Raw genomic sequence first — 26525 nt, forward strand, 5'->3', positions numbered from 1 at the left:
AAGCCCTTTACAAGTTACCCTTCTTAGACCTTTTACCATGGCTTAACCCTTCCTGACTTCATACAAAATCATGCTGCTCTTCTCTGGACCTCTGCCCTTTTCTATAGAATGGTACTAAATATTGGTAACTGTAGTTTAAACATGATCAAAAAAATCCTTCTTTAAGTGGTGCAGTATTTCCTTGAAAGCTCTATTCAATGCTTCCATTTATACAGCTTCGCATTTTCTGTGTCTTTTTGACCACACGGACACAAAACATCATGTCAGTCCTTTTCTGATACGTGCACTCTTCAAATCCTCTCCTACTCTCAAATCTTTGAAAAATATACTCATTCAACAAATGTGTTCACTCAAAACTCAGATTTACTCTTCTTGCTCACTATTCTTTTTACCCAGATGAATCTCTTTGTATTGGATTGTTTTCTCCTGGTTATCAGGTGGCTTTGCCCCCCATCCAGTCCCTTCTGCACAACCCCAAAAGTTGGATAACAAGTTGGTGGTTCATTCTGTCAAAGCCATTTACATAGAGAGTGAAAAAGTATTGATCTCCAATAACAGTCCCTGTTGCACTCCAATCATCATCCCCTCTCTTCCCCTGGCCCATAACCTTTACCCATTCTAATCTGCCCTCCATCATCTAACCAGCTCCCTCCTCCATTTGAAAATGGGTCCTTCTCTGCTTCACCAGCAACAGCACGGATTAGTCTCCCGTGTGACACTGTGTGAAATGCCCCTGGGAAATCCAGCTTCATTATACACACAATTTCACACCTGCCCACTCTCACAGAAACTTCTTGAAAAACTCCATCAGATTTGTTGAATAAGAATTGCCTTTTAAAAAAATCAGCTCACATCTAGAATATATTTTACAATGCTACTTACAACCCATTTAAAATTATAGATTTAAGGTTCCTTCAGGTTTAAATTTAAACATCCTAAAGTCAGAAACTCAGCTTTATCATTCACTCTTCCTCCTCATTGTATTTGTATTTAATGGTAATATCTGGCTTTTGCCAGTCTTTGTTGTGTGAAATTTCACATAGTGCACAATGCCCCTGCTAAAAAATAATATGCAAGGCACTTTTTGATTCAGTGCAGGAAAGATTGTAACAAAATATCTCTCAGCCACGACCACTAAAATTTAGTCTAACACACACATGCATAATGGCTGTGGTCACAAGTCCTGCTGTTTCGACAGCGTATGCGCTCATGATGCAACTCATCTGATCTCAAAAGCTAAACAATGTTCACATGGACCTGTGAGAGCATTCAAAACACAAAATAAGACAAAATACGTAGAGAAACCCTGACTCCTGGAGCGCTGCCTGAAAGGGAGCTTTTAAAGAGCATCTAAAATAGTTTTGCCAAACACAATGTGTTGAAATTGCCTGAAGGAGCAGGAGCCTACAATTGGCTGGGTGGTGACACAAGGGCAGGCAAGGAACAAGAAGCAGTTTGTCTTTGCTGCTGATTAGGACAGTGTGACAAGCAGATTGTCACAGCTCTGGTCCTGTGGCAGTCCTGCAGGACTGCCTGAGTTCCCTTTTCTCCTCCTGCTGTGCAGCAAATGGGAGGGACATGCTGGATGAGAGGAACCATCCTTCCTGCCTGCATCAGACTATTTCTGATTTTAGAGCTAAACTGAGGCTGAAATGGTACCCAAGCAAACCAGGTAACTTCTCCTTCTCTATGCCCATATGCCTCCTTGCCCATCCAGTCTCTCCTGTATGCAGCAGATGAATGCCTCATTATCCGATTCCTCTGCTTGCTTCCCGGTAGACTTAAATTACCATGTTAAATAGGATAATAATAAACACTGGCCTTTAACTACAGCACATCCTTGTTCACTCAGCAGCCTCCCTCTAATCTGATAAAAGGTCTGTAAAAGGCTACAAGGAAACACGGAGTTAGTTGTTACGCGGGTGCCTCTCCCTGCTTTCTGCAGGGTGATTATTACGGCATCACGCCTAGACTCAGACTCACAAAGCTGGTTTAGGGGATCTTGATCCCTACAAGAATTATCAGGTATCAAAACAGGGGCAAGGTACCAAAAGCACATGGTGGATCTGGCCCAAGACTCTTCTGCTGCATTTCAAAAGGCAAAAGTAGCCCTGTGCCATCTGCTTGCCTCAGCACTTGGACTCCAAAACCAAAGCAGCCAAGGAAATCTTTCCGGCTTAGGAAAACAGCGGGGAAGAAGAGAGATCTCGGTGGCAGTGTTTGCTGCCTTCGCACAAAGCTCACTGCATTTGAGATATTAGAGAAGCTCTTTTTAACTACTCTGGAAAAAAAGTCATCTATCCACCCAGAATAAATTAAATAAAGGGAGCGAACTGGATTGGGAACGAGAGGCCTGATCTGCCCAGACTTTGAATCCCCTTTGCCCCCAGAAGCTGAAAGTGCCATTTACTTCACCGTCACAGGATTTCCTGCTTTTTGTTGTTGTTGTTGGGGTTTTTTTGTATTTAGTTTACCTAATCCCCCAGATTTCTCTTGTTGCAAAAAGAGGAAAAAGCATTACAAAACAACAGGGGATAAACACAAAGTCAAATTACTTTGCTGATCTCTTTCACACATCCAAAAGAAGCAGAGAACTACAAACTCTGGAAAGTAGGAGGAGTTTCCTAGAGGATATTCCATCACCTACTGAAATGGAGCCATTCCTGAAGCTCCTAATTAATAAAGCCAAGCTTCAACGTTTGCACTAGTAGCAATGTATCTGTGGAATTCAGATGGCTTTCCTCTAGTTTTCCAAAGTGAGGAAAACTTGGCTTTCTACCTGTCTTCCTCCAGCTTCAGCTTTGCAGAGTTGGCAAGCGATACAAAAAAGGAGGAAAGACATGAACTAGGCCGTCTGTCGTTGGAGGGTATGAAAGACAGTCTGAATAACAGCAGGAGAGGGAGAAGCAGCCTATGGTTATTTTTGACAGAATTGGGAGAGACTCAGATTGCAGCTTCATAAACAGTTCATCAGAGAAAAATTCTGTTCAAATTGGAGGAGCCCCTTTGGCCAAGCTCACAGAAATACACAACCCGTGTCTGGGAAGAGGGAAATATTTCAAAAATCAAAATGGTTTTCTTTAAAGAACAAAACCAAACCGCCACCCCCCATGTGGTGTAGTAACACCAACTTGCATTCCTGTCATTGCAACTCATGGCTTGCAGAATATTCATAGAAAATTTCTGGGTGACACCAGGCTGTGAATGTTCTGCCTGACACAGAGTCCTGACAACGCAGTGAAATGAAAAATGGACTTTTTCATGTGTCACCCAACCTCAAGGTCCCCTCAATGGACTGTTCTACAAAACTGGAAGTGATGCAGAGGGGCAGCAGGCAGAAAAATGCCTGCCATAACCCAAATCCACCTAGATAAAACTAAATAAAAATGGTTATTCCATGTATGTATTCATACTGAAGAGGAACATGGAATTCACCTCAGACACATGTGATTTTTGGTGTTGCTTCTGCAACAAGCAAAGTACATACCCAAAACCCAACCACCTTTCAAAAGAAGATTGTATAGGGGGACTACAAACCTTGATAATTAGTCTACAATGATTTGCATGACCTGTGCTTCTTCCTTATCCCTTCCAGCTGCTTGATGGACAGGTACAGTACAATGGAAAACACTACAGAAATGGGAATCAATGGGTTTCTTCTGTCTAACCACAATATCATTCTCACTTCATTTACTGCTTAGTGGGAAGGCATTTCTGTGGCCCAGGAATCAGCTCTTTCCAAATGGACGAGTCTCAAAGTTCAGCATTTTAGTGGTTTAAACTAAGTAGGAGTTTGCTCATCCATAGCAGCCTGGACTGCAGAAAATCCAGTTGTCTGACCTCTTAATGCTGTCTCCTATCCAGCATTACAAGAAAAGGACATTTGGTGAAGGCTCTGTACTAACACAGTAGGGGGGTACGTGCTACAATACATCAATCCTGGGGAATGGAAGGGGCTGGAAGCAGAACTACATTGAAACACTCCAACCAGAAACAACTTCTGCTTCTGAATCGCAGAATCATGGAATGGTTTGGGTTGGAACGGACTTCAAAGACCACCTAGTTCCAACCCTTCTGCCATGGGCAGGAACAACTTCCACTAGACCAGGCTGCTCATCCAACAGAGCCTTGAACACTTACAGGGATAGGGGAAGGAAAGAGCAATCTAGTACAGAGACTTGATTAGCAGCAAGGTACGGTGAGATGAACCCCCCTCCCTGACATTGGTGTGACACTGATGGAACAAATCTCTTAACCAGAAGTGATAGAAGCAAACCACTATCCCTCAGAACACCAGACTGCTTAAACTGGGCAGCAAAGAGGCCACTGAGAGGATCCTCTGCCCTGTACCAGGGCAAGGAAGATATGCTGAGCCTTGGCAGTGCTTTGCCCAAAAGCACAGGCGCACCTGAGGTTGTGCTGTGTGCTTCCCACAACTGCAGTCACCTCTCACCTCACTGGAAGTGTTCAGCGAGGGCTGTTTTGCACAGTTAGTTAGCTGTTAGCCCACAAAAGTCATTTTATGATATTATCCATAGCACGTGTGCTCTGAAGGTTTTTAGAAACAGTGCCAGGAGTGCAGTAAGAATGAATAACTGTCTAGTAACCTTACAGCCAGGCACACACACATGCACATCTAGCTATGCCTCCATAATTAGCTACACTAATTATTTGTAGCAATGCTTTCATGTACCAAACCTGAAGTATCAATGAAAATATACAGCTGTGTAGAAAAAATCATTCTGTGAAACAAAATATTCACTTTCAGTCTACATGTAAGCATATGCTAAACTTACACAGCTATAACACACAAAACTCTCACATGCCTAAATACACACAGATATACAGTGAAAGGAAGGCATATAGTTAGGGAAAAATACTTTACATATGTATAGAAAAAAATGCAGGAAGGAAAACCAACCCTTTCACTTAGAACAATATCAGTACCAAAAAATCAATCCTTTAACATGACTGCAGAAAAGAAATCAGATTTTGGAAAAAGGACTGTTTGTAATTTTTATTGCTTCTGGAGTAGTGACGTAGCAAGAGCCCACTGCTATAATTTCTCCCTTTTGTATCCATAAAATAATTCCCACCTGGGGTGCAAAGAGAGGAAACGAAAGGAAATAGAAAATTATATTTTTCATGAGCTAATCCTGGGAGGCAAACGCTCAGGTTTCCATGTTTCTGGGCAAGAATAATTTAAACAAGAACAGTAATATTTTGTTATTTTTTGCACAGTTGGAGTGTATGCTTCCAGATAACAGACAATTAAATTGCAATTTAAGAAGAGGAGGAAGACAATATCTGATAGGATTCAGGAGTCCTCTCCTCTTAGGACTGCTGCATAGCTCAACACAGAATACTACAAAACAGACAGCCCAGATGCAAACCTCTTTGGAAATGCTGAAGGCAAGCAAGACCATCGGAAAAACAAACTGAAAGCAAAGAGAGCACAACTACTGTACCTTTACTTTGGGGAGGGTTCTGACTTCTGTCTCGGAGAACATTAATCTGGTAGACAGCTCCATAAGGCTCAAAAAGTTCTTTTAACTCTTTTTCTGACCACGAACGGGGAATCTGTCCAACAAACATCTTAATGGCATCTGGGTCTGGTTGATCTGAATGATCCAAAGCTCCATTCATCTTGTTAGCTGTGCCGTTACTAGAAAGTGGAAAAGGAGATTGAAAAGAAGGCAAGTTAGGAGACTACGCAGTTTTCATGTGCACTAGATACAGAAGATGATGTCAATTGGCACAAAGAAGAAAAAAAAAATCAGTATTTAATTAATAGCATAAGTATTACGAACAAAAAACAATGCTATTACATTTTTCATTGAGTCTGGTTTTCTCTGCAGGCTGCTACTTAATGTCATTATATAAGATGAGAGCGGCACAACACAACCCGGGACGTTTGCATTTTAAAGCAGAGGATAGTTGCAAATAAGTGCAGATTTCTGTCCATGGCTGTTGTAAACAGAACTGCAGTGAATTCTCACTAAACTGGCTACTGGCAGAAACAAGGCAGTGCGTGTGTGTGTGTGTGTGTGTTTTGTAATAAAGTCACATGAAAGGAATATGAAACACTTGGCAATCTGTCAGATGACTAATGCAAGATGCCAGCGATGAATCTGCAGATTGTGTGAAGCATCCATGTGTGCATCAAATTAGTATGATATTGCCTAGAATGGAAAACACTCCAGCTATGTGGCTGGTTGCTGCCGATTAGTTGCCTACGCTCTTTAAAAAGGAAAGGCAGTCTGGAGTGCTCCAGTTTAAATCACGTTGTTTATTGCTGTCATAAAAAAAGAAAAAAAAAAAGCCAAGCACAATTCAAAAAGAGAAGATAGTGGCAAAATTGCCTACTTTGTTGTGAAAATTAAAATACTACTTTGAAAACTTTTTCTCCCTGCCAAAGGAGATCAAATTTTTGAACATTTTCACCCCCTGTAAATTTTTACCCTATCTGATATCCAGATGTACATCCTGCATCCAAGTTCAAAACAACCACACACTTTTGCAGGGGAAAAGAACTTAGTAACAAAAAATAATTTGATCTGGGAGACAAATTACAGGCTACAGTTTAGGAAGGGTCATACTCTTATATGAAAAACAAATAATTTTAAATATTGAACAAAAGAAAAATACAACCCCGCCCACCAAACTCATGTCACTATTGATAATTAAGGACAGTAGTTTCAACTAATTACTTGGCTAGAGATTCCGTTAGTGCTGATAATTTTTGGATGTTTCAGTTTCAAGAACGAACAGTAATGAGATGCGACTTTTTGAGCATCCTTCCCATCTTTCCACCAGGGATAGGGGGGAAATGGCCTGTGTGCAGCAGTGTCAGAAGCTGATCACGGCAGAATTCAGGCATTTCAAAGCCACCTGCCACTTCAAAAAAATTTGGCTTTAATTACAATTTCTCTGTTTGATGATTGTTCAGGAGTGAATGCCCACCGGAGGACTTGGAAGAGCTCAAAATCTGCACAACCAGATGAAAATCATATTTTACATGTGAAAAAAAACCCCTCTAAGAATGGCAAGGAGAAAACAACCCTGTGTAATTCCCCTGTCTCACAGCTATAACCGGTGTGAAGACAAATCATTTAGTTTCATGTGTTTCATCTCCTTGAAAGCATAATTCACCTAAACACATTAATATGCCCATATTAACTTTAGCACTTTCCCTGCTTACGGTGGAAAGGAGAAAGTTATATTAAAGACACATTTTAAACCAACAACAAGAAGTTTGATCATTGCTTGTGAAGTGTTTTTAACATGGATCAGCAGACAACAGCATTTATCACACTCATAAATAGCTAAAAATCCTATTTATTCTAGTGGGAGTCTTGCCTGAGTAAGAGAGTCAAAAGATTTGGTCCAAACTTTTATATCACATTTCATGCACAAATGCCCTCTCAACTTACAAATGCTCTTCATTTTGAATAAGTTCTACAGGTCACAAGTACACCTGGAGATATCATGGTTCTCCAGGCTTTAGAAAGTGCGTTTTCCATACATACACAACACTTAAGCCAAAGCAAACCAACATCCAAAGAACCATCTCCACCCCAACCACCAAGAAACAGAAAAACCCTGACTGACTCACTTGATTGATACTCCATGGGAACAACTTTCAAGACTTTCAGTAAGCACCTCCATGACACTTAAACCTCTAGAAAATCACTCCATTATTTCTTTTGAATTCCTATTCCTTTATGTAAAACCCAATTTGTCAAAAAGAAACCCTAATAGAGAGGTTGAAAAATCCCTGACCCATAGCTTAAAATAACTAGGGAAAATGCTTTCACATTATTTTGGACCTGCAAAGACAGGAAAAGGTAGAAGCTTGGTAAAGCCCCCAACTCTGCCCTGGCCTTGGTCAGCTATTTTTTTCAGAAATTGGCTTCACTTTTCATTTCATTTATTCTCTATGTTGTTTACATTAACAAAATGAATTGAGTTCATTTTAAAATCATGCCCTTCACCTATTCTTTCTCTTGGATCCCTTCTCTAAGAAATTCATACATAATTGCTACTTCAGCCCAAAATTACAGCTAAGGTAATGTTTAATTAAAAATAACAAGTTAATTCCTGTGCTTTTTCCTTTACCAAAACCACCTTTACCACCAGGAGCCCCACAGTTTCCATTGCTATTCAGCCAATTTTTAGGAAACCACAAAGCCTAACACTTATTTGTACCTCTTTTCTCAGGTTAATGACCCCAACTGCATCAAGTTCTTGCTTTGAGCTACAGATTTAGGCACAGGCCAAGATCTCTTCTAATTTCACAAAATGCTTCAGTTCTTTTTCTATTTTGTTGGAACCAAAATTGAATTGATCATATTCCTTAAATGCTTTACTGGATAAAGATGGTTAAAGGCTCTGATCCAGGAGTAGGCTACCATACGCATAACTCCAGGGGACAGGTTTTGTCACTCACTGCCTGCATTAACTTGGGCAAGTCATTAAAACTTCTCTGGACTAAATTCAACCATCCACTGACAGCTCTGTCAATCCACTTACTCCTGCAGATTTAGAAAAAAAGAAGCACAGTTTAGACTTTTCTTTATAATACTTTTCTACCACAAGGTAGGGGCTTGACTGAGCTGCCAACATTTTGGGGGGTTGATAGACAAGTTCAGGCCACAGAGAGGGCATTCATTTCTACAAGCACAGCTGGGCTCCTTCCTAAATTGCATTTCCTTTGATTTCAGTGCAAACTAAGGCTCTCAAGCACCTCAGAGGGATAATGCAAGTCTCACTGTTGGGATTTTGAGGAGCTCATGAACACTGTTGCAGCAATGACACTTCAGTAGCATCTTCACCCAGCTTCAGCAGTAGCTGTAGGATTAGAGCCAGTGCAGTCAAACTAAACTAGTGAATAAAACAACAGAGAGATAACAATGGAAAGAAACCACCCCAGTTTTATAGATTCTATGGATCTGATCCCTGCAGTGTACTTGAAAGTTCCACTGAGTAACAAAACTATACACCACACTTGCCTGATGGTTCAGTTGTCACAGAGCTTGTTGGGTCAATACAAAATCCATCGAAATATCCTTGATCCCTTGCAAATAATCTCTGCTAAAGATGAATTCCCTTATCCTCTCCCAGTCCTCATCTTCACCCAATGGACATTACTGCTCTGCACTAAGACCTCTTGGTCACCAAGAGCTGCAGGGTTTTCACTAACTTCTCTCTGCCAACACAATGACTCTCAGAGGAAGCGGCTTCTACCTTCCCCCATCTTACCCTTCTCCTGTACCCAAGAAATAACAAGGCAAAAGAGAAACTATGCATAAAACTTTTCAAAAGAAGCAAAGTAGACCTTGTGAAAGTTTAGGACTATTTCTTGAAAGCACGAGCGTACAGAGATAGCTGTATCTAGGGGACACTAATGAGAACGAGATCCCTTGACAATTACTGTCAGTACCCAAATGATGACATATATTAAAAAAAAAAAAAAAGGAAAAAAAATTATGTGGTTTGCTGGCTCTACATTGTAGCAATCCTTCCCTCCATGGCCAATTTAGCCCATTGGACTCAGGGGTGACCCAGCACATCATCTTCACTGACAAGGTGTCATCTATATCGTAGAGAGCAGCCTGAGGGCAGAGATTAAGCCACTGAGTCGCTGGCTGCTTGTGGTTGCTGCCAGAGCATCTTCTCTCTCAATTTGTGCCAATTTTCCTTCTAATAACCTAACTACCATTCCATCATTTCAGCAAGTTGACAGGACCACTCCTGAGGAGCTAGAGATTGTTTTAATATCCGTGCTGCTTCAGCAGGAGCACCGGAAAAACCTGGTAGATGCCTTCTCTGTCTCTTCCATTCATATCTGTAATTACTGCAAGACTGCTAAAAGTGAACTGGCCACTAAGGACAGAGAGGGAGCCTTCAGAAACAATGTCTGGATCAAAAGGGACTCTCTTAAATTCATCACCATTAAGAGCTTTGGTGTTAATCCACGTTTGCTTCCATTAATGACCTCGGTGTCAAACCAGGTGCTGAAAAACAGCTGTTAACAGGGACCAAACAGATTTACATGAGACCTGTTTTTCAAATCTATTTTTAACCCTACACAGAACCTTCACGCTGTTGTTTTTTGGTTAATTCATGTTGCAACCCTCACCCTACTTTAGTGGTTTTACCATTTTGCTGGGGATTTGCCTTTTTTCATGTTCCACGGTTTAAGACATCTGAGCCAACAGAACAAGAACGTGATAACAAACAGGTTCCAAGTGTAAAGACAACTAAATCCACCCCAGCACTGAGGCATTTGCAGGCACCAAGGTTTTACAGTAATAAGTATTTACATCTGATCCAAGGCATCACTGCCAGGATACCACACAAGCTGAAAAAAGAGACAACATCCGTTCAAAGGCCTCTGACTGCTATCGAGAGACACAACCAAGCATCACCTTACCGTACTCCAAAGATCATAATTGCTGGTTTACGAGCAAATTTTATCTGGAAGGACCCAAAAGGGCTTTATAAACTCATTGTTTAGAGAGGAATGACTTCATCGTAAGGTGACAGACGGCAGCTGTTTAATGACATGGAGCATTATCGCACAACAGTTTCAGCCAGGAAGGGTAGAACAATACCGTACCCAATTGAAAACTGCAGGGGGTTGCGATTTATAGACACAGAAGGTAATTACCTACATTGGATTTTGGCCAGCAAAATAAGGGCCAGAACCTCTGACAAACAGAAAAAAGAAGCTGTGCAACATTTTTAAGCTGTAAATGACCATGCCTCTGTGGTTTTTTGGGGGGGAATAAAAAAAGTCATCTCCAGATGCTTTCTGGCCCATCAGCATTTTCACAGCACACTTGCTCAAAAGCAGCTCAAAGGAAAGATGACGCTTCAAAAATCATTAACTGCTTCTACTGTAGTGTCTTGTACAGTTTTTGGCAGAACTATTACACTCTAATAACACTAATAATTATTATTAAGTAACACATTTCCAGAACTGCAGTTGCTAAATGACCCTGACATCATGCCCAACGAACAAAACTCATATGGCAGAATGTTCAGTCCTATGCAGGCAGTAAAGTCTATGAAATAATTTTCCCCAGGCTTCCCTGCACCCATCGGCAGGGCTAACAACTGAGTAGCTATAAGACTTGCAATCCATCTTATAGCCCCATAAAGCCTTTAACAAAGAGCTGAGCAATTCTTCATCCACCCAGCAGAGAGCAACCGCACTTGCACTCACACGCACACTAACTACATGAAAATCCTGATGGCTTTTAATACCTGACATACAATGCTCAGATTTTATTCTTCTCAGCATCTAATAATACTCAAGTGCTTGTGTAAGCACTTAAGGGTAAATTCAAAGATGTTTTTTCATGTGCTGCCTCCACGTTGGCAGAAATTATCTGTAAAAGTGTAATTTTTCTTAAGACAATGGGTTCCTTTTTACTGCCCTGATAATTTAAAATTCACAGTCATTTTCCTGGTGAAATTGGTGATTACTTGTAGCTCAGCTTTGTTAACTCTCTACGTATATTAGATCATACAAACCATGGCAAACCACTGTTAGTATAGGAAATACGTGTTTTCTGATTAATTCCAAATTCAGTACGTGTGATCACTTCAATGCCTCAAATGCAAATTTTAGGTAAGGTAAGGTGGAGGCATCTTGTCCCAGAGGAAAAAAGATTTGAAAATGTGATGGGAAAAAAAATTTCCTACCTTGAAAATGTTTTGACGGGAAATAAATTTGGGCTGGGAGAAGGAGCAGCAGAGGGAAGTTGCCTTTCAAGCAGATAGGTCAGACTGCATGATACTAAGGACAATATGAGTTGGGAAAAGTACCGAACAAAACGCATACTAGAGAAACATCAGAAGAGAGCTGAGCCCACCTGAGATAAAACATCTCATTTCTTAGAGGTATACATGCAGATTCCTCACTACTATCACAGGAAGAAAGTCAAGGATACAAAAGGAAATCATAGTAAGAGCCACATTAAAATGCAGTTCCCTTTTCAGCTGGAGGTGCGCATTGGAGCACCCTCCTCTGTGCTGTAGGGCTTCTTCAATTCCTAAAATCAGCCCTCAGCATTCTGCTCACCAAAGCTAAACATTCACCTCCAGAGGCTGGTGCCTCTTCAGGTGCTCAGCCTCTGTGTTCTTGCACCCCCTCCATTACAAGTTTGATTTAAGGCTGGGGTTTCAACCTAAACCCTGGATACTCCTTGTATACATGTTTAAACCTACCAAATGATGTTGTTTTAATGTCCTGCTGTAGGTAATGCTTCCTAGAACCGTAGAGTTAACAACAGTAACATTGCCAAAGCTTTGTACATCTGTTACATCACACCTTCAAAACCCACTTACATGCAAACACATCTTAAAATAAAAAAGAAGTTCTTTGTGTCTCAGACCTGTAACAACTCTTACTTCTGCTGCATGGACCTATCAAGCAAATTATTTTTTAGAACATGCACTACTGCTTAATGATGTGTATGTGCTGTGAGTGGAGCAACTCATACAAGTTAAAATATATGTAAACAAGAGTGAATGAGTGCAGAAGTGAAAGCAAACAGGGAGGGGAAGAGGTTTGTTTTTTTAGTCTTCTATTTTGGAAACCAATTAAATATCATTGCTAGTTCATCTAATAGCGGAAGCAAACAATTAAACACACCATCTGCACAGATCTGAACTGGGCAGCTTTTTGTTTATGCTGATAAAACTTACAATGGTCTATTTTCAGTATCTTTAAGAATTTGCCTACAGTGGCTTACAGACTTTACTAAATTGACATTAGCAGAAGCTCAACAGCAAGTGACAGACACCTGCCCTTTAATGGCTGAAGAAAGCAAAAGCCACTCCACCCTACCCCACCCCTGACTTTTGGATTTGTTTCCCCTCTTGTTCAAGTACGGATAAGGATCACAAATTTCTAGGGATACATGATAAGATAAAATAAAGTGCTTGAAGATATAAAATAAGAGGCTATGTAACCTCCAAGTTTTGTTCTTCCTATAGGCTTGGGAATATAACTAGTTCAAGGTTTGATGAGGTCTACCAAGCGATAATGTTCTGCAACATAAAGCTCAGCTTAGGCAACCACTCAGTAATTAATTTTTGCTTTCTGGGCAGAACTTGTTCCATACAAACTCAAACAAGATTGGTTCTGACTTCATCAGGTGAAAGGTAGGAGCATTTCTAAGAAAAGTACCACAAGAGTTAAGATATAGAATCACAGAATGGTTTGGGTTGGAAGGGACTTAAAAGACCATCTAGTTCCAAGCCCCTGACATGGGCAGGGACACCTTCCACTAGATCAGGTTGCTCAAAGCCCAGTCCACCCTGGCCTAGAACACCTCCAGGGATGGGGCAGCCACAGCTTCCGTGGGCAACCTGTTTCAGTATCTCACTGAGCTTATAATAAAGGATTTCTTCCTAATATCTAATCTAAACCTGTCCTCTTTCAGTTTCCTGTGTCTAAACCAACCTGTGTTATGACAAGTACTGTAACTTACTATTCCACTCTTCCTGTGCTCCTCAACAACTTTTTCATTTGTAATCTCTCTGGGCAGAGGTTGACCTTTTGCATTAACATCTATGCTGTGTCTAAAAGGGGCTTTAATTGCAAAGGGGTTTGTTCTCTCTGTATCACTGTAAGCTGGACAGTAACATGAGAGTGCACTTATGTGCTTGAACAATTACATTATAGTTTTGGAGCATCGATTGATACAATTTTTCACATGAAGCTGAGACTGAAGTAGCTGACTGCTCAGTATTAATGGTGTGGATTATTAATGTCTTGCTTTACTGATTACACACATTTGCAGTGAAGCAAACTTCTTCTTTCTGTGTGGCAGGAAACATTTATCGGTATAATTTTTTAAAAAAGCACAACAGTATTTGATTACACCCAAATGCTTATATATTTGTGACATGTCAACAACTGAATTAGAATAGCACCAGGCTTTTAAAATTCAGGACACGTAGGACCATCTGCTTTCTTGTCAACAACCTCAGTCTCTCTCTCCCCATTCCAAACACTTACTGCTCCAAATTTACAAAGTTGTTACTCAATTCCCTTCTTCCTTTGCCCTCAAAAAAACTTCAAAGACAGCAGTGAAGACTTCAAATATTTATTTTTTTTTTACTTGATAATTAATGACGTGACTATTTCAGCAAGTTTTATACCCAGGCTGGCAGTTACGTACAAGTTCTTATGAGGTTTGCAAGGGCTTATCTAGTTTATGGCAAATGGTGTCCTGGAGGTGGAGGGATGGTGGGCATGGGAAAGGTGTTCTGCAATCATTAGTTTTGAAACGCAGCCATTTCTGTGGGCAAAAATCAAGCGATTATTGCAAGGAGTAATTTACAGTCCAGTGTTATTTCAAGACTGGCATCCACATGTGTACACACATGCTCAGACCCAGCTGAGCTCCACAAAGTGCAGGGAGTGATTTTCATGGGCCCAAAAGCCACGTCCAAAGAGAGGGAGGCCAACAGTTCGTGCCTGACATGACTACTTTACCTAAATAGCTTCCTTAGAAAGGGGAATGGATGATCACAGCCCTGCTTGTGCTAAGGGCACAGCCAATTCTGTTTAGCCAGTTTTGGTTAGATCTCAAAAAGACCATTAAAGCAAGCTGTGACATTCAATTTTCTTACTTTAAACAAAAAATCCTATCAAGCTCACCCATGCTCCCTCCTTTTACAAATCTGAATGTAAGAAAAGATTATTGTCCAAAGCGTGATGCAATTGTGATTTCAACAAGTTGAGCATCATTATAGTAAAATCCCCCTCAGCTGATTTTTTTTTAAGCCATTTCTTCATTTTTTTGACACCACATCTGGCATATAGAATACAGATGATCATTTGTTTATATATCTGTCTAAATGCCTTTTCCAAACACAGCCAGATGGAGCCTTTCAAAATCAAATTAATTTCAGATTAATTCACTCTGGACCCACTCCAGTTTCATGACTCTATGCTTTGAGGCACCATCTAAATTGATTTAGAGTCACGAACTTAAGAGAGCTCAAGTCCTTAGGTATAGAAAAAAGAGATCCTTCTTGCATACTGAAAGAGTCAGCAAATCAAAAGAGTCCATAATTGTAAGTTTTGGCTCCTTCAAAAAAACCCCCAAATCAACATAGGAATGCCTTAGTCTTTATAGTGCCAAAATCATATATAAAAAGGTTCACATTTCATCCCAGAAAAATCACTCTAGAATTTACATCTTCAATGCCTCCCTTGCTGAGTCCAATAAAATTTATTGCTCTAATTAAAAAGGAAAATAAAAAAAGCGTTGCTCTAAACCTTGCAATAAGCAGTAGTCATAGAAAGATAGGAGACAGGTAATAAAATTCTCCACTGCAAGGGATTTATCTAAGGAACTATAAACAAATGTAGCCTGCAAACACTGTGGGCTTGGATACTGTCAATCCTCTGTGGATGCCTTTATTATCTCACTTGTTTCAATTGCAATTTGGGTTTCCATGGAGATGTAACAGTCAACTCTGGAAAATTATAAGATAAATGTCAGGCAGTGATAACGGTGTTAATGAAGCTTCATTGACAAGCAGAACTATGCTTCAAGTAATAAGCATATTTCTATTAGCATATGTATAACCTGTCCAGAAAAAGAAAGGAAAAAACCCCAACAACAGGGAAAGACAATATTAAAAAATTAAAATGAAATTGTGTATACAGACGATACGAGACACACAACGGAACGTTGCATCTATCCGAAAGCATGAATTCCTAACAAAAACAGAGGAAGATGTGGATTCAAAATTTAATTGCCTGATTCCTCTTCAAAAATCTTTGCACTCAGCTCTCAGGCTGAAAAGGCACTCTGCTGACACGCGCAGACACCCTTCTGCATGGTGTGGCTCTTGTTCCCTCGCAGCGCGAGGCTGGGAGGATCTGCTTCACCAGGCACTTTGAAGCGTGCGATTTCATAATGCGCAGATCCAGCTGCAGCGAGCTGTTAGAAAGATGCCGACCTCAGTGGAAACACTAACAGCCTACACACAAACACGGCCCCGGCTACGGGAGCTCTCGGGTGTCGGACGTGCTCGGATCAGGGCGGCTGGTCCACCACGTCTTGATACGCGATGAGTTTAATGTGATACTGCCGGGGCAACCACCGTGGCCACTTCAGATGACAGCACGGTGTGGTCTTGACCTGCTTCTGTGCTAACCAAGCCTGTAAAAGCTGGAGGAGTTGCCAGTCAGCTGTGAAGGGCTGTAGCTAACTTTTTTTCTTTCCACAGATGGAAAGGTTTTGGTAAGCTGGAGGTCAAAGGGGTGACAAAGCTGATTTATGCAGCACAGAGGGAAAAGCAGCCTATTCTGCTTTATTTCAACAAATCAAGGTCTTCATTTGGGCAGGATGAACTTCCACCATGCCAGAGGAAGGGGAAGGAGTTTGGCTATTCCTGTGCTTGAGGGTTCATGTTGGCAGTGGAGGAGGGCAGGAGTGGGGCAATCCCACCCCACAGGACCACATGGCAATTTTTGCAGGTGGATAAAACATGCTAAGATATTCAGTACCTATTCACGAGGTGGTATTGCCTCTGGCTGGACAACCAAGAGGTACTAGAGGTTGGTCCCATCTCTTCTCACCCCACTATTCAGTCTTGGGAATTTTAATCCCTTGCCTGCCTTTAAACTCTTTCAGGTAGAATCAATCCTCCTGTCTAGTGCCTTGGAAGAGACGGTTCTGGTATTAACCCGGTGTTAGAGGGGCTACAGGTAAAGTAAAGAAACTGAAAATCAGGATCAGGCTTGGTTCCATGGCAGAGGAGAGTGAAATCTTAAACTTACAAGCAAACAAAGAAGAAAATCTTTATCCTTCCCAGGGCTTGAGGGTAAAGTATGTGGGCAGGCAAAACTTTGGGAATTGTGGGAAAGCTCTTGAATGTTACTGGGATGAATAATCTCATGAAACTGTAGTTCAACTGAAGATCTGCATGCAGGGCAGGAGACAAGCTGGCTTTGCCATTTAGATGGAAAATATAGGAGGGGAGCAGGCCTTTAGTAAAGGAAAACAAGAATGTTGTCTGGAAAACACTTCCCAGTTCTTCAGGGAGGAGTCATCTTTGTCCACACAGGTTTTGGGGGCAGAAAAGCGAGTTGGAAAAGTGCCCAGTCTTTCCTCAGAGCAGACCTCAGCTCTGATCAGATTGCTGGACAACAACAAAATCAACAGAGGTGATTTTTTTTTGAAGTTGTATTACAGAGAAGCTTACAAAAAAATCCAAAAGCTTCCCTTTTCTGAATCTTTTCTAACTACTCCTCAATACAACATACTAGAAAAATCTAAGTACCTCATTAGATTGCTACTAAAATGTCAATAGTTAGAAAGTGATTTTCCCCAGTGAGTTTCAACATACTTATAACTCACTCTAGTGATTCTTGGGGGAGGGGGAAACCCTCTAAAACCTAATATTAGTGGTAGTTGATTCTATGTAGGAGCACAAGTACTTCTACCAGCTTTGTGGAAGACAGAATAATGAGTAAAACTGGAGCCTGGCTTCAGCTTCAGATGGACGAGTTGTACATGCTTCTAGCAGCCCCAAAAGGTGGCAGAATGAGGTCCCACCAGACATACCACTAACCATACGTGCAACCATGATATGTAGATTAAAGAAGAGAAACTGGATGTGAAGGCACAACACTCAGCAGTTTTTAATGAAAAAAACACTTCTTGTGCTGTTTGGAAACATTGTCCTGTATGCACTGCAAAACAGGCCAAATTGTCTTAATTTCTCACTTGTTGAAATCCCTAAATTCCATTGCAATGTGTGTTCTAACATCTTCAAAGGATTCATTTTCCTTTGTAATTTTGAGTTACCAACAGTTACACTCCAACATCCAAAGAGAGAGCTATTATTTAAAAGGCTAATAGCACTGGTATACAATTAGTCAACAACAAATCTGAGTTTTTAAAATAAACTCTCATTATAGTATAAGATTTTATTTAGTCTCTTTTTTTTTCTATTATTGCAAAAAAAGTTATTTTGCTCTGGTGGTTGCATTGTTCTTTTGAAGCTCACAAGAAAATAAACAACTACGCATAATTAGGAAAGGAGCAACTCCCCCTTTAAAGGCATCATTCAAACAAACAAAATGAGAAAAACTGGTTTAAATTTTCCTAATAAACATACCACAAAAAATGCCAACAAAAACATGCCCTAACACACATAGTTCCCAAGTCATATGGCAGTCATTTATGGGGACACTTCTGTCTTAAAAGATAGATCTCCATCTTCTGAGTTTGCAGGGCACTTTATGTAAAAGAAGCATGGGGAAAACAGGAGAGGGCTGCCATTCAGATCTGTTTTGCCAAATGGAAAGGAAAATACAGCTTGAAAAGTTGCCAAAACCTCTGTTTTTAAGGTCATCTTAAATACCTGTAGCAGGAATTTAAAAGGATGAGATAAATTCTTAACTGTACCCTTTGGACAAAAGGTTATCCCAGTGGGTTATTATTTGCTCTGGAGGTTTCATTCACAAGCAAAAATGAACCCAGGTCTTAGGGACTTGCTGGCACTTTTACAAAAGAAATGAGAAAGGAGGAGATGGGAAAGAATAGGAATGACATTCACATAATTTTGACCACCCCATAATTTGCAAAGATTCTTAACTCCAATACCCTTGTGCAAGAGAAAAGGTAGTTAAACACTTGTGGGTGTATTTTTAAGCTCCCTGTAACATACTTGACCTGTGGAAACTCGGCCAGCTCAGGTTTGGCTGGCTGTCAGCAGCAGTGTGAAACGCAGTGTGATTTATAAAAATCTCTGTCATCACACCACAGGGTTAATTTCTTCCCTTCTTTTTTCTCCTTCCCTCCTCCCCCTGAAAGTGGAAAACTCTTATTTGTGATGACAAGTCTTTGGAAAGCTTGGAGGATTAATAACACCATGTGGTTCCCTAAGATCTCTAGCCCTATTCCAACCGTTTTTCCACATAACCCCTCTCTGTACGGTCATCGTCACCTTCGCTCAACAGATGGAAAAAGGGAAGAAACCTGCCCCAGGGCAGGTGGAGGGACCAGGGTGCTGCCAATGGGAGAATACAGACTTGAAGCTTACAGGTCTCAATCGCTTGATACAAGAAACCAAGGGAATCCAGGAATCAAATATGAGGTTTATAATACGAACATTTATTTTAATGATTTGAAGGCTGAACCTGATGGGCTTGTCACTGTAAGTAAGAGATATGGAGAAAAAAACCCATGAAGCCTGAATTTTCATTCTGACTGCCACCACTGGAGAGCTGTGGATTTGTGCTCATTTTGGTTTAAAGAAGGGAAGGATATCTGTACCCTGTGCCCACACAGTCACTCACGACAGACAGCGACCAGCTGGGCAGCAGGTCAGCTCTGAACACCTGACACAGAGCTTCACTCCAGCAATTTCAAATTCATTGAGAGGGGTATTACTTACAGATTATTTTAAGGCAAATCAGTTTTCTTGCTATAACCATCCTTCAGAGAAGATGAAATCTAATAGAAGAACAAAGCTGGGGAGTGTGTCTAATTGTAAAGAGCAGAGAACTGTGCAACAGAGAAAGCTGTTTCTCAGCCACACTCTTATTAAAGTCTCTTTCCTTTGGTGTGCTTATCTCCCTCACCTTTGAATTATGATCCCATCCCAGTGAAAAATTCTAAAACACTCAGAGGAAAGCACTATATAAACGTTGAACCATTATGTTATTAAAGAAGCAGTGTTTGAAAATTATGTAATACAGTAGAAGTAAAGTACTTTCCAAAGCCACTATTACTATTTGCATTGCAGGAGCATCTCTGAGGCCCCAAACAATGCTGTCTGCTTTGTAAGTAGCAGACCTAATTTTATTAGTAAGCCCAGATGTTTTCCTACTATTTTCATATAATAGGAAACATGACACACTTTCAGACTATTTTAATATACAGTTAAGAAAAAAAGGGGACAAGTGGACACTTCAGGTCTGAGTTCACTTAGCCTACAAAGTCATGGATTTTTAATTTACCCTAACCCTATCAAGCATCTTCATTAATGAGCCCAGGATCTGGAATGCTTCTTTAATTCTCTGTGCTTCCATCTTTCTGTGACTGGACTGTATGTCAGTACAGTTGGTTGAAACAGTTACTGTTTACTAAGAAGGGTCAAAGAATCTGGGGGTTAACATCAAGGGTTTCCTGGACAGAATGGGAATGTATTCCCTGAAGTTGCAAGGTAGAAGAGAATGCATCTCTGATGTGCCAGCTCACATCTCGTATTACTCCATATTTTCCAGGCATTTATCCAGTAGATCCCTTGCTATCCCTTCTTATTTAATTCAATGATGCATTCTTCAACAGACTTGCAATCCACTTGCTAAGACATTAATTAAAACTACCTTGAATTATTAGCAGCTACATAACATTTGATTGGTAGATGAAAAATAGTTGGGTATGAAAATTAGTATTAGCTTTTACATAAAATAAATTATTATTCAATAAATTTTAATTGCCTGGGGCATTTTTATGAACAACAGGGATTAGCAAATATAATGTATACATTACTTTGTATATGTAACAGAGAGAATAATCAAGCCTGACAGCGTAGTTTTGCTTATTTCAGAACACATACACAGCTCACATGGAGAAGGAGCAGTTTACAAGGAGCTTTTCCTCAGCCACACACAGCTGTAAGAAGCTCGGAGTCAGCAATGGCAGAGCACTTACGGCTGCAGCCCCTGACAGTTAAATCAAAACTATACATCCTTGAGGAGTCATTTCGTCTAAATCACTGCTTCTGATTTCTCATCTTACGTGGTCAATGGGCCTGCATTTCTTAAAAATGGCAGTATTGGTGAAGGTAGGACTGAGGCTTCAGGAGAGCTGTTTTGCAAGCTCTATTCCACGAGTGCTGCAGAAATGTACACAAAGCTTTACAAATGACCTCATTTTTACCAGGAAAGGACAGCTCAGCTCTGTTCTATATTTTCCTGAACTGAAAGGAAGGCCCCACAGCCAAACTGTCATGTCTAATCATTGTGTTGCTGGAGAGTGTTTAAAACAAACAACTTTTTTCTTCTTGTTTTTTTTTTTTTGGTTTTTTTGTTGTTTTTTTTTAAATACAAAGCCGTGGAGCAATTGTTTTGTTTTGAGAGAGCGGGAGCTGCGTTTTCTATCACATAGCCAAGACACCAGAACAACAGTTTTGCACAGTTCGATGAATGAGCTTTATAAGGATAAATTTTCACCTCATTAATGATCTGACCTGATTATTCCCTTCCCCCACTTTTCCTTTTAGGTCATGGATCAAATGTGACCCACTTTCCTTGAATGCTTTCCCACCATCTATTTTTCCCATTAAGAGTAGAAAGCCAGTTGCTAAGGACACATTACAAAGCAGCCACGCAACCACTAAATATCTGCCCCCCAAACACACACACAGACACACACACACACACACACACACACTTTTCTTCTGCCCTGCCTTTACCATATTTTGCCCCCTCTCATCATCCACTCTCAACAAGATCCTGCTTTACATTCAGGAAAGCCAACAACAGAACTGCTTATAAGGACAGGCTTAGCACGAGAATAGGATTTTCTAATGACTACAGAGACTCCTGGGGCCCTTCATATTTAAAAAAATATAAAGACAGCAGCCTTGGTTTTTAATTACTCCTAATTCTAAATCTCATGGCCTTAAACACAATAGCTCTTTCAACTCAGAAAAAAAATGACACTAATCAGTAACAGAGTCCCCTGCGCAACCTGCTAGTCCTCTGCTGGCATTGCAATGTTTGCACTGCTATGATTTTTCAAGGTTGACCAATGAGTCAGCAAAGCCAAGATGACTTTAAAGCATTAAATCATGCAACTAAACCAGTTTTTTTCCCATACAGCACTGGATGGATTGCAATTAGCAAGGGGAATCAGTACAAGGCAAATATTGTAAGAGCAGAGAGAGAGACAAATAGGGAATTAAAGGAGATGGTGTTCATTTTGCAACAAATGAGCCCCAGATGTTAAGGTATTTGTGGTTTAATACAGCCCCTCTCACCAGCCAGGTAAGGAATGTAATTAAAAAGCATTAAAGTTCAGTTGCTAAAGCTCAATAGAAACGAAATGAAGATTTAATTCATCTGCCCTACTTCCCTCTGAGTAGCTGACTAATATTTCTACTTGGTGCAAAGTTCTGTGAAATGGAAGACTTGTGTTGTTCTGCAGTGCTTTCTATGAAAATCCTTCTCCTTGGCATTTATAAAAGAAAAGATGTCGTTCCAAATGTCTCATTGAAAAATTAAACAGAAGTATGTAACACTGTAGCTACTTGGATTTGCCTGACTATTTCAGCTCCCAGTAGTATTGTGCAACACTTTGGTGTTTCTATAACCAATACCTGACTTTTAGCAATTAGAGGTACACCATATGATTAAATGTTTCATGTATACAGATTCACATCTAAATTACAGTTACACAGCGGACAAGACTGAGGATCTGGTCACAACCTGTATTTGTACTTCATACCACCCTCTCTTTTTCCACAGTACCTCCATGACATGCTTCCTCCTAATTCTCCTACAGATGACAGAAATCATAACTGCAATGGGATTTTCCATTTAGCAGGACAATGAACACGTACATCAAGGCTGAACTGCACCAGTGACACTGCGGAAAGATAAAAGTCACCAGCATCCAGGCAAAATGAACCGTAAATACAATTACTGTTGAACTATCAACGAGCAAACTAAGCATGGGTTTCGAGCAGTGGCAGCCTAAGTAATGGCCTCCTGAGAAGAAGAATAAAATCCTTGTTGTTTGCAGGAGTCTCTAAATTCAGACACAAAAATCTCCAATTTTGGATTACAGGAATAATAGTCTGAATACCAGACTTTTACTCTCAATACCAACTGAGCTGCCCACAAGAAAGAGGACCCTGACATATGGCTGAGGCTTCCAGGCACCTCAAAGAAAAAGCCTATCAAGCTCCTTAGATGTGCACTGAAAGCATGGAAAGCTTTCATTCCCTGGAGGGAATTGAAGGGAAAAGGCACCATTTGTCCATCTGGAGCAGGCAACCAAACCTGTTTTTCTGGACATTCAAATAACTTTCTATAAGTCTGACCACATTTTCTTCTTTACACTACCCCCTATTCCTCCACTTCTCTTTGTATTCACACTTTTTCCCCCCTATAATTTATATTTGAATTGTCCTTAACACATCTCTTATTTACATTTAATGTATTTGTTCATCATTAAACTGACGATTCCACTAAACATACACCATTAAGAAAGGCATCCATGGCAGCCGGCCCTTATTACTGGGTCATTTCTGGACAATATTCCAAAAGCAGCAACTTCAAAGCGTTTGAACATCAGGCTCCTAGCATCATGTTTTATTATTTTGGTACATTGCTTGGATTCCCAACAGCTCTCTTCCAGTCTGAATAACTATTCCCCAAAAATAAATGTGCTGTAAACTGTTGATGTCTTTTTCTCTTTACTGTTTTTGTCAAATTGCTTTCAAGCACCTGTGATATTCTCCAGCTGCCACCGCTTGTTGCTCCTCTGTTTAACTTCATAAGAAGAAACACATGAGTCAGATGCAGGAAAAAGTCATCTTATCCTTCAGTCCCGCCAGTAGCCAAGGCAGAGCTGTCCTCTGGAGTGCACTGCTTATCTGTTCACTTGATGAATTCTGAAAGATGCTCCACTTCCATATCCCCCAGTCCCCACCAGTGGCTGAGCTCCCACCAGAGCTCCTGTGCAAATCAAAGTAAGGACAGCTAGGCATCAATTTTCCCACTCAGTTCTATTCTGGAAGAGACGTCAGGCAGCAGCACTCAACTGCTCTCTTTTGTCGTTTAGTGCCTCGCATCATCATTCCACTGGTATATACAAGCAGAGAATGTTTTCCAAAGGGAGACATGGGGAGCCAGGTTACAATGCAGAGAAGAATACTCATTACTGTAAATTAAAATCCTTAAGCAAATCACCAGCAGTGAAACAATCTCTGCTTCGATTACGCGGTTAGCTGGCACATCAAGGCTTTTCTTACTTTGGCCAGAAATACTGAAGCAATGATTGATCTAATCTGTAATCATGTTGTTTATTTCAAATTAGAGGTAATATAAAAAGCATAACAGTGAGTATATATATATTCATAGTACCACTGCAGACATGCAAAAGGAACTCTATTTTATCCCTGCTGCTTTGCATTTTAGCCTCATTTCTTCCCTTTTACAGTCTATGGTAAATACAATATTTGCTCTTAGAGTTCTGACTCTCCAGGGATTATAAAGGAAACGTACTTAACACGGAGATTATCTTTCTGGTGTTGCACTGTATAAATGAAAATTGTTACATTAATGGTACTATAGAGTCATGTTCAAACACCATTAAGTACCTCTCCAGAAAGCCAAAGGAAGGGGAGTGATGAACTCCAGCATAGTTCTGCCTCAACTTGCAAGTATATTTGTGCTTCTCCCTCCCTCAGTATGCAAAGGATTCTGTGGAAAGGAATTTACAGACTTTCTTTTTCTTTCATTAACCCTTTATAGCCCGCAGTAAGAGTAAAAAGAAATATTAATACTTAGGAAGCACAGACAGCAAATTCTCTTAGAAGGTAAAGTCTATACAATTGATACAAAACTTTCCATGGAAATTCTGCCCAAATATGGATTTACATCATCAGCTCAAATTGGGACCCACTTTCACACTTACAAACCCAGATCCTGGGTGTCTCTGCTTTGGGTTTAAAAGTATGCAACAAGCTCCTTTCGAACAGACCAAGACTCACTACTTCGTTCTGTTATACATTCCTCTTCCTCCATGGGTTTAAGGCTTATTTTTAGCTGGTTTAAATCTGTATAGGTCAGATGTATATCTGCTAATGAGTGTAGGTAATTAAGGTTTCAAACCACACAGCAGCAATCCAACACTTTCATGTTGCTGATATTTTCTAAATTTGTATATATTTTCAGAGCAAAGTCTGAGAGTCCTATTTGATTTAATTTCATTAAGTTTTTCAAGACTAATATTATTAATATTATTTGTGTATTTGAGTGTTTAGAAATACTACAGTAAGAACAGTTACCTGTGCTGAAGAGGCTTGATTATAAAGCTTGACAAAACCAACTGGAGAAGCTGTAACCATTGCTCAGTTACTTCTGAGAAACATATTGAGAAAATTCAGCATATCTCACTTTTCCCTCTGATAATTTGGAGATATCTGTCTAGCTTTGTCAAGTACTTTGAGAGAGCATGTAAGAAAACTGTGAGTTTTACAGGTGCAAAACATGCAAAGGAATGTAAAAAGAAATGCTCTCCTTTCCCATAGATTTCAATTTCAGTTGTTCATAGGAACTGGCCAGGCCTCCGTGAGGTCTGTTCCAACGTAATTTCATTTGTATGTGTCTGCTACCCCCTGCACAGTGCAGAAAATAAAGAAGAAAGGAAAGAAAGCCTCAGCATGATCCTGAAATTAATTTTCATGATAGGAGCAATTGAGTCCATCTACTAAGGTACTTATAATTACATTACATTGCTACTTGGAAGAAAAACGGCTGGCTATATTCTAAGAAAATATTAACCCCATCAGCCCAATCACAAATCACTACCTTTAATGTATTCTTCCTTTTATTAACACCCATGAGGTGCCCATTAGAGGCACCTTCACTGCCATCCTAAATCACTTCTAATTATCAGACTAGCAAAAACACGACGGAAATGTTATTTCACATCTTCGAATGAAAGGCTCTTTGCTGTCCAAAAGACATGTCAGCACTGGATGATTTACTCCATGATTTTGTTTACTGCCTTCAACTTTCATTAGTGTTAAAAGTGGTAAGATTGTTTCCCTGACTGCTGAGATTTCCTCGGAGAGGAAAACCACACAGATACTGAACTCTCCACTGCCTGCAGTGGGCCAGGGAAGATAAAAGGTGAGATGCAGGGAGCAACCTCCCTTCACTTTGCTGTTTTGGGTTATGTTGTCACAGCACTGGCTTTCTAGGGAACAGAGAGGGAAAAGGGCAGAAGCCATGCCTGGTTTCCCATGCAGAGTCAGCTGAGCCTGCCTCATCTTATTCCTGCCTCGCCATCTGACCCATCTCCTGCGTCAGGTCTGGTTCAATTCAAGGCCTTCCATTTGTCCCACATTCCTGCCATCCCACAACAAAATAATCAGGAAGTTTAAACACATTAAGTGCCTGAACTGGTTCTTTTATTCCTGGTTAGGTGCCTCACTGAGGTTTTTTTAAAAGAATGATTGAAATCAATGTGTGATAAATTTTTAGTGAAACATATATCATTCCCTAATTTTAGCTCCAAGAGTTTGACTAAGCTTTTAAAAAAGACCAGGAGCATTTTGCAAGAGTAAAACCTTCTAGCTAAAGAAAACAACTATTCCCTAAATCATCAGTCACTGCAAGGTTTATACATGTTTAATCCCATTCAGACACGCATTAATATCCTCTCAAACTAAAACAAAGAAGCAAAGTATGACAACAACATATTACTAACAAGAGGGAATTAAAAGAATTAATCTGGTGT

At 40.3% G+C, this 26525-nt stretch overlaps 1 protein-coding gene across 9 annotated transcripts in view; it reads right to left on the reverse strand.

Annotated features, from left to right (window-relative positions):
- CELF2 (CUGBP Elav-like family member 2) overlaps nucleotides 1-26525 on the reverse strand; it is a 557258-nt gene that overhangs the window by 127074 nt on the left and 403659 nt on the right. For 8 of the 9 annotated variants that reach the window (XM_027679569.1, XM_027679566.1, XM_027679564.1 and 5 more), the window contains one exon: nucleotides 5469-5665. In XM_027679569.1, the coding sequence (XP_027535370.1) occupies nucleotides 5469-5646 (178 nt within the window). In that variant the 5' untranslated portion in view covers nucleotides 5647-5665. Of the gene's footprint in view, nucleotides 1-5468; nucleotides 5666-5828; nucleotides 5983-26525 lie in introns of those variants that run through there. The other variant, XM_027679570.1, reaches the window with a different exon arrangement.

Source organism: Neopelma chrysocephalum, unplaced genomic scaffold (assembly GCF_003984885.1).
Source record: "Neopelma chrysocephalum unplaced genomic scaffold, ASM398488v2 Primary Assembly neopelma1_45, whole genome shotgun sequence".
NCBI classification, from domain to species: domain Eukaryota; kingdom Metazoa; phylum Chordata; class Aves; order Passeriformes; family Pipridae; genus Neopelma; species Neopelma chrysocephalum.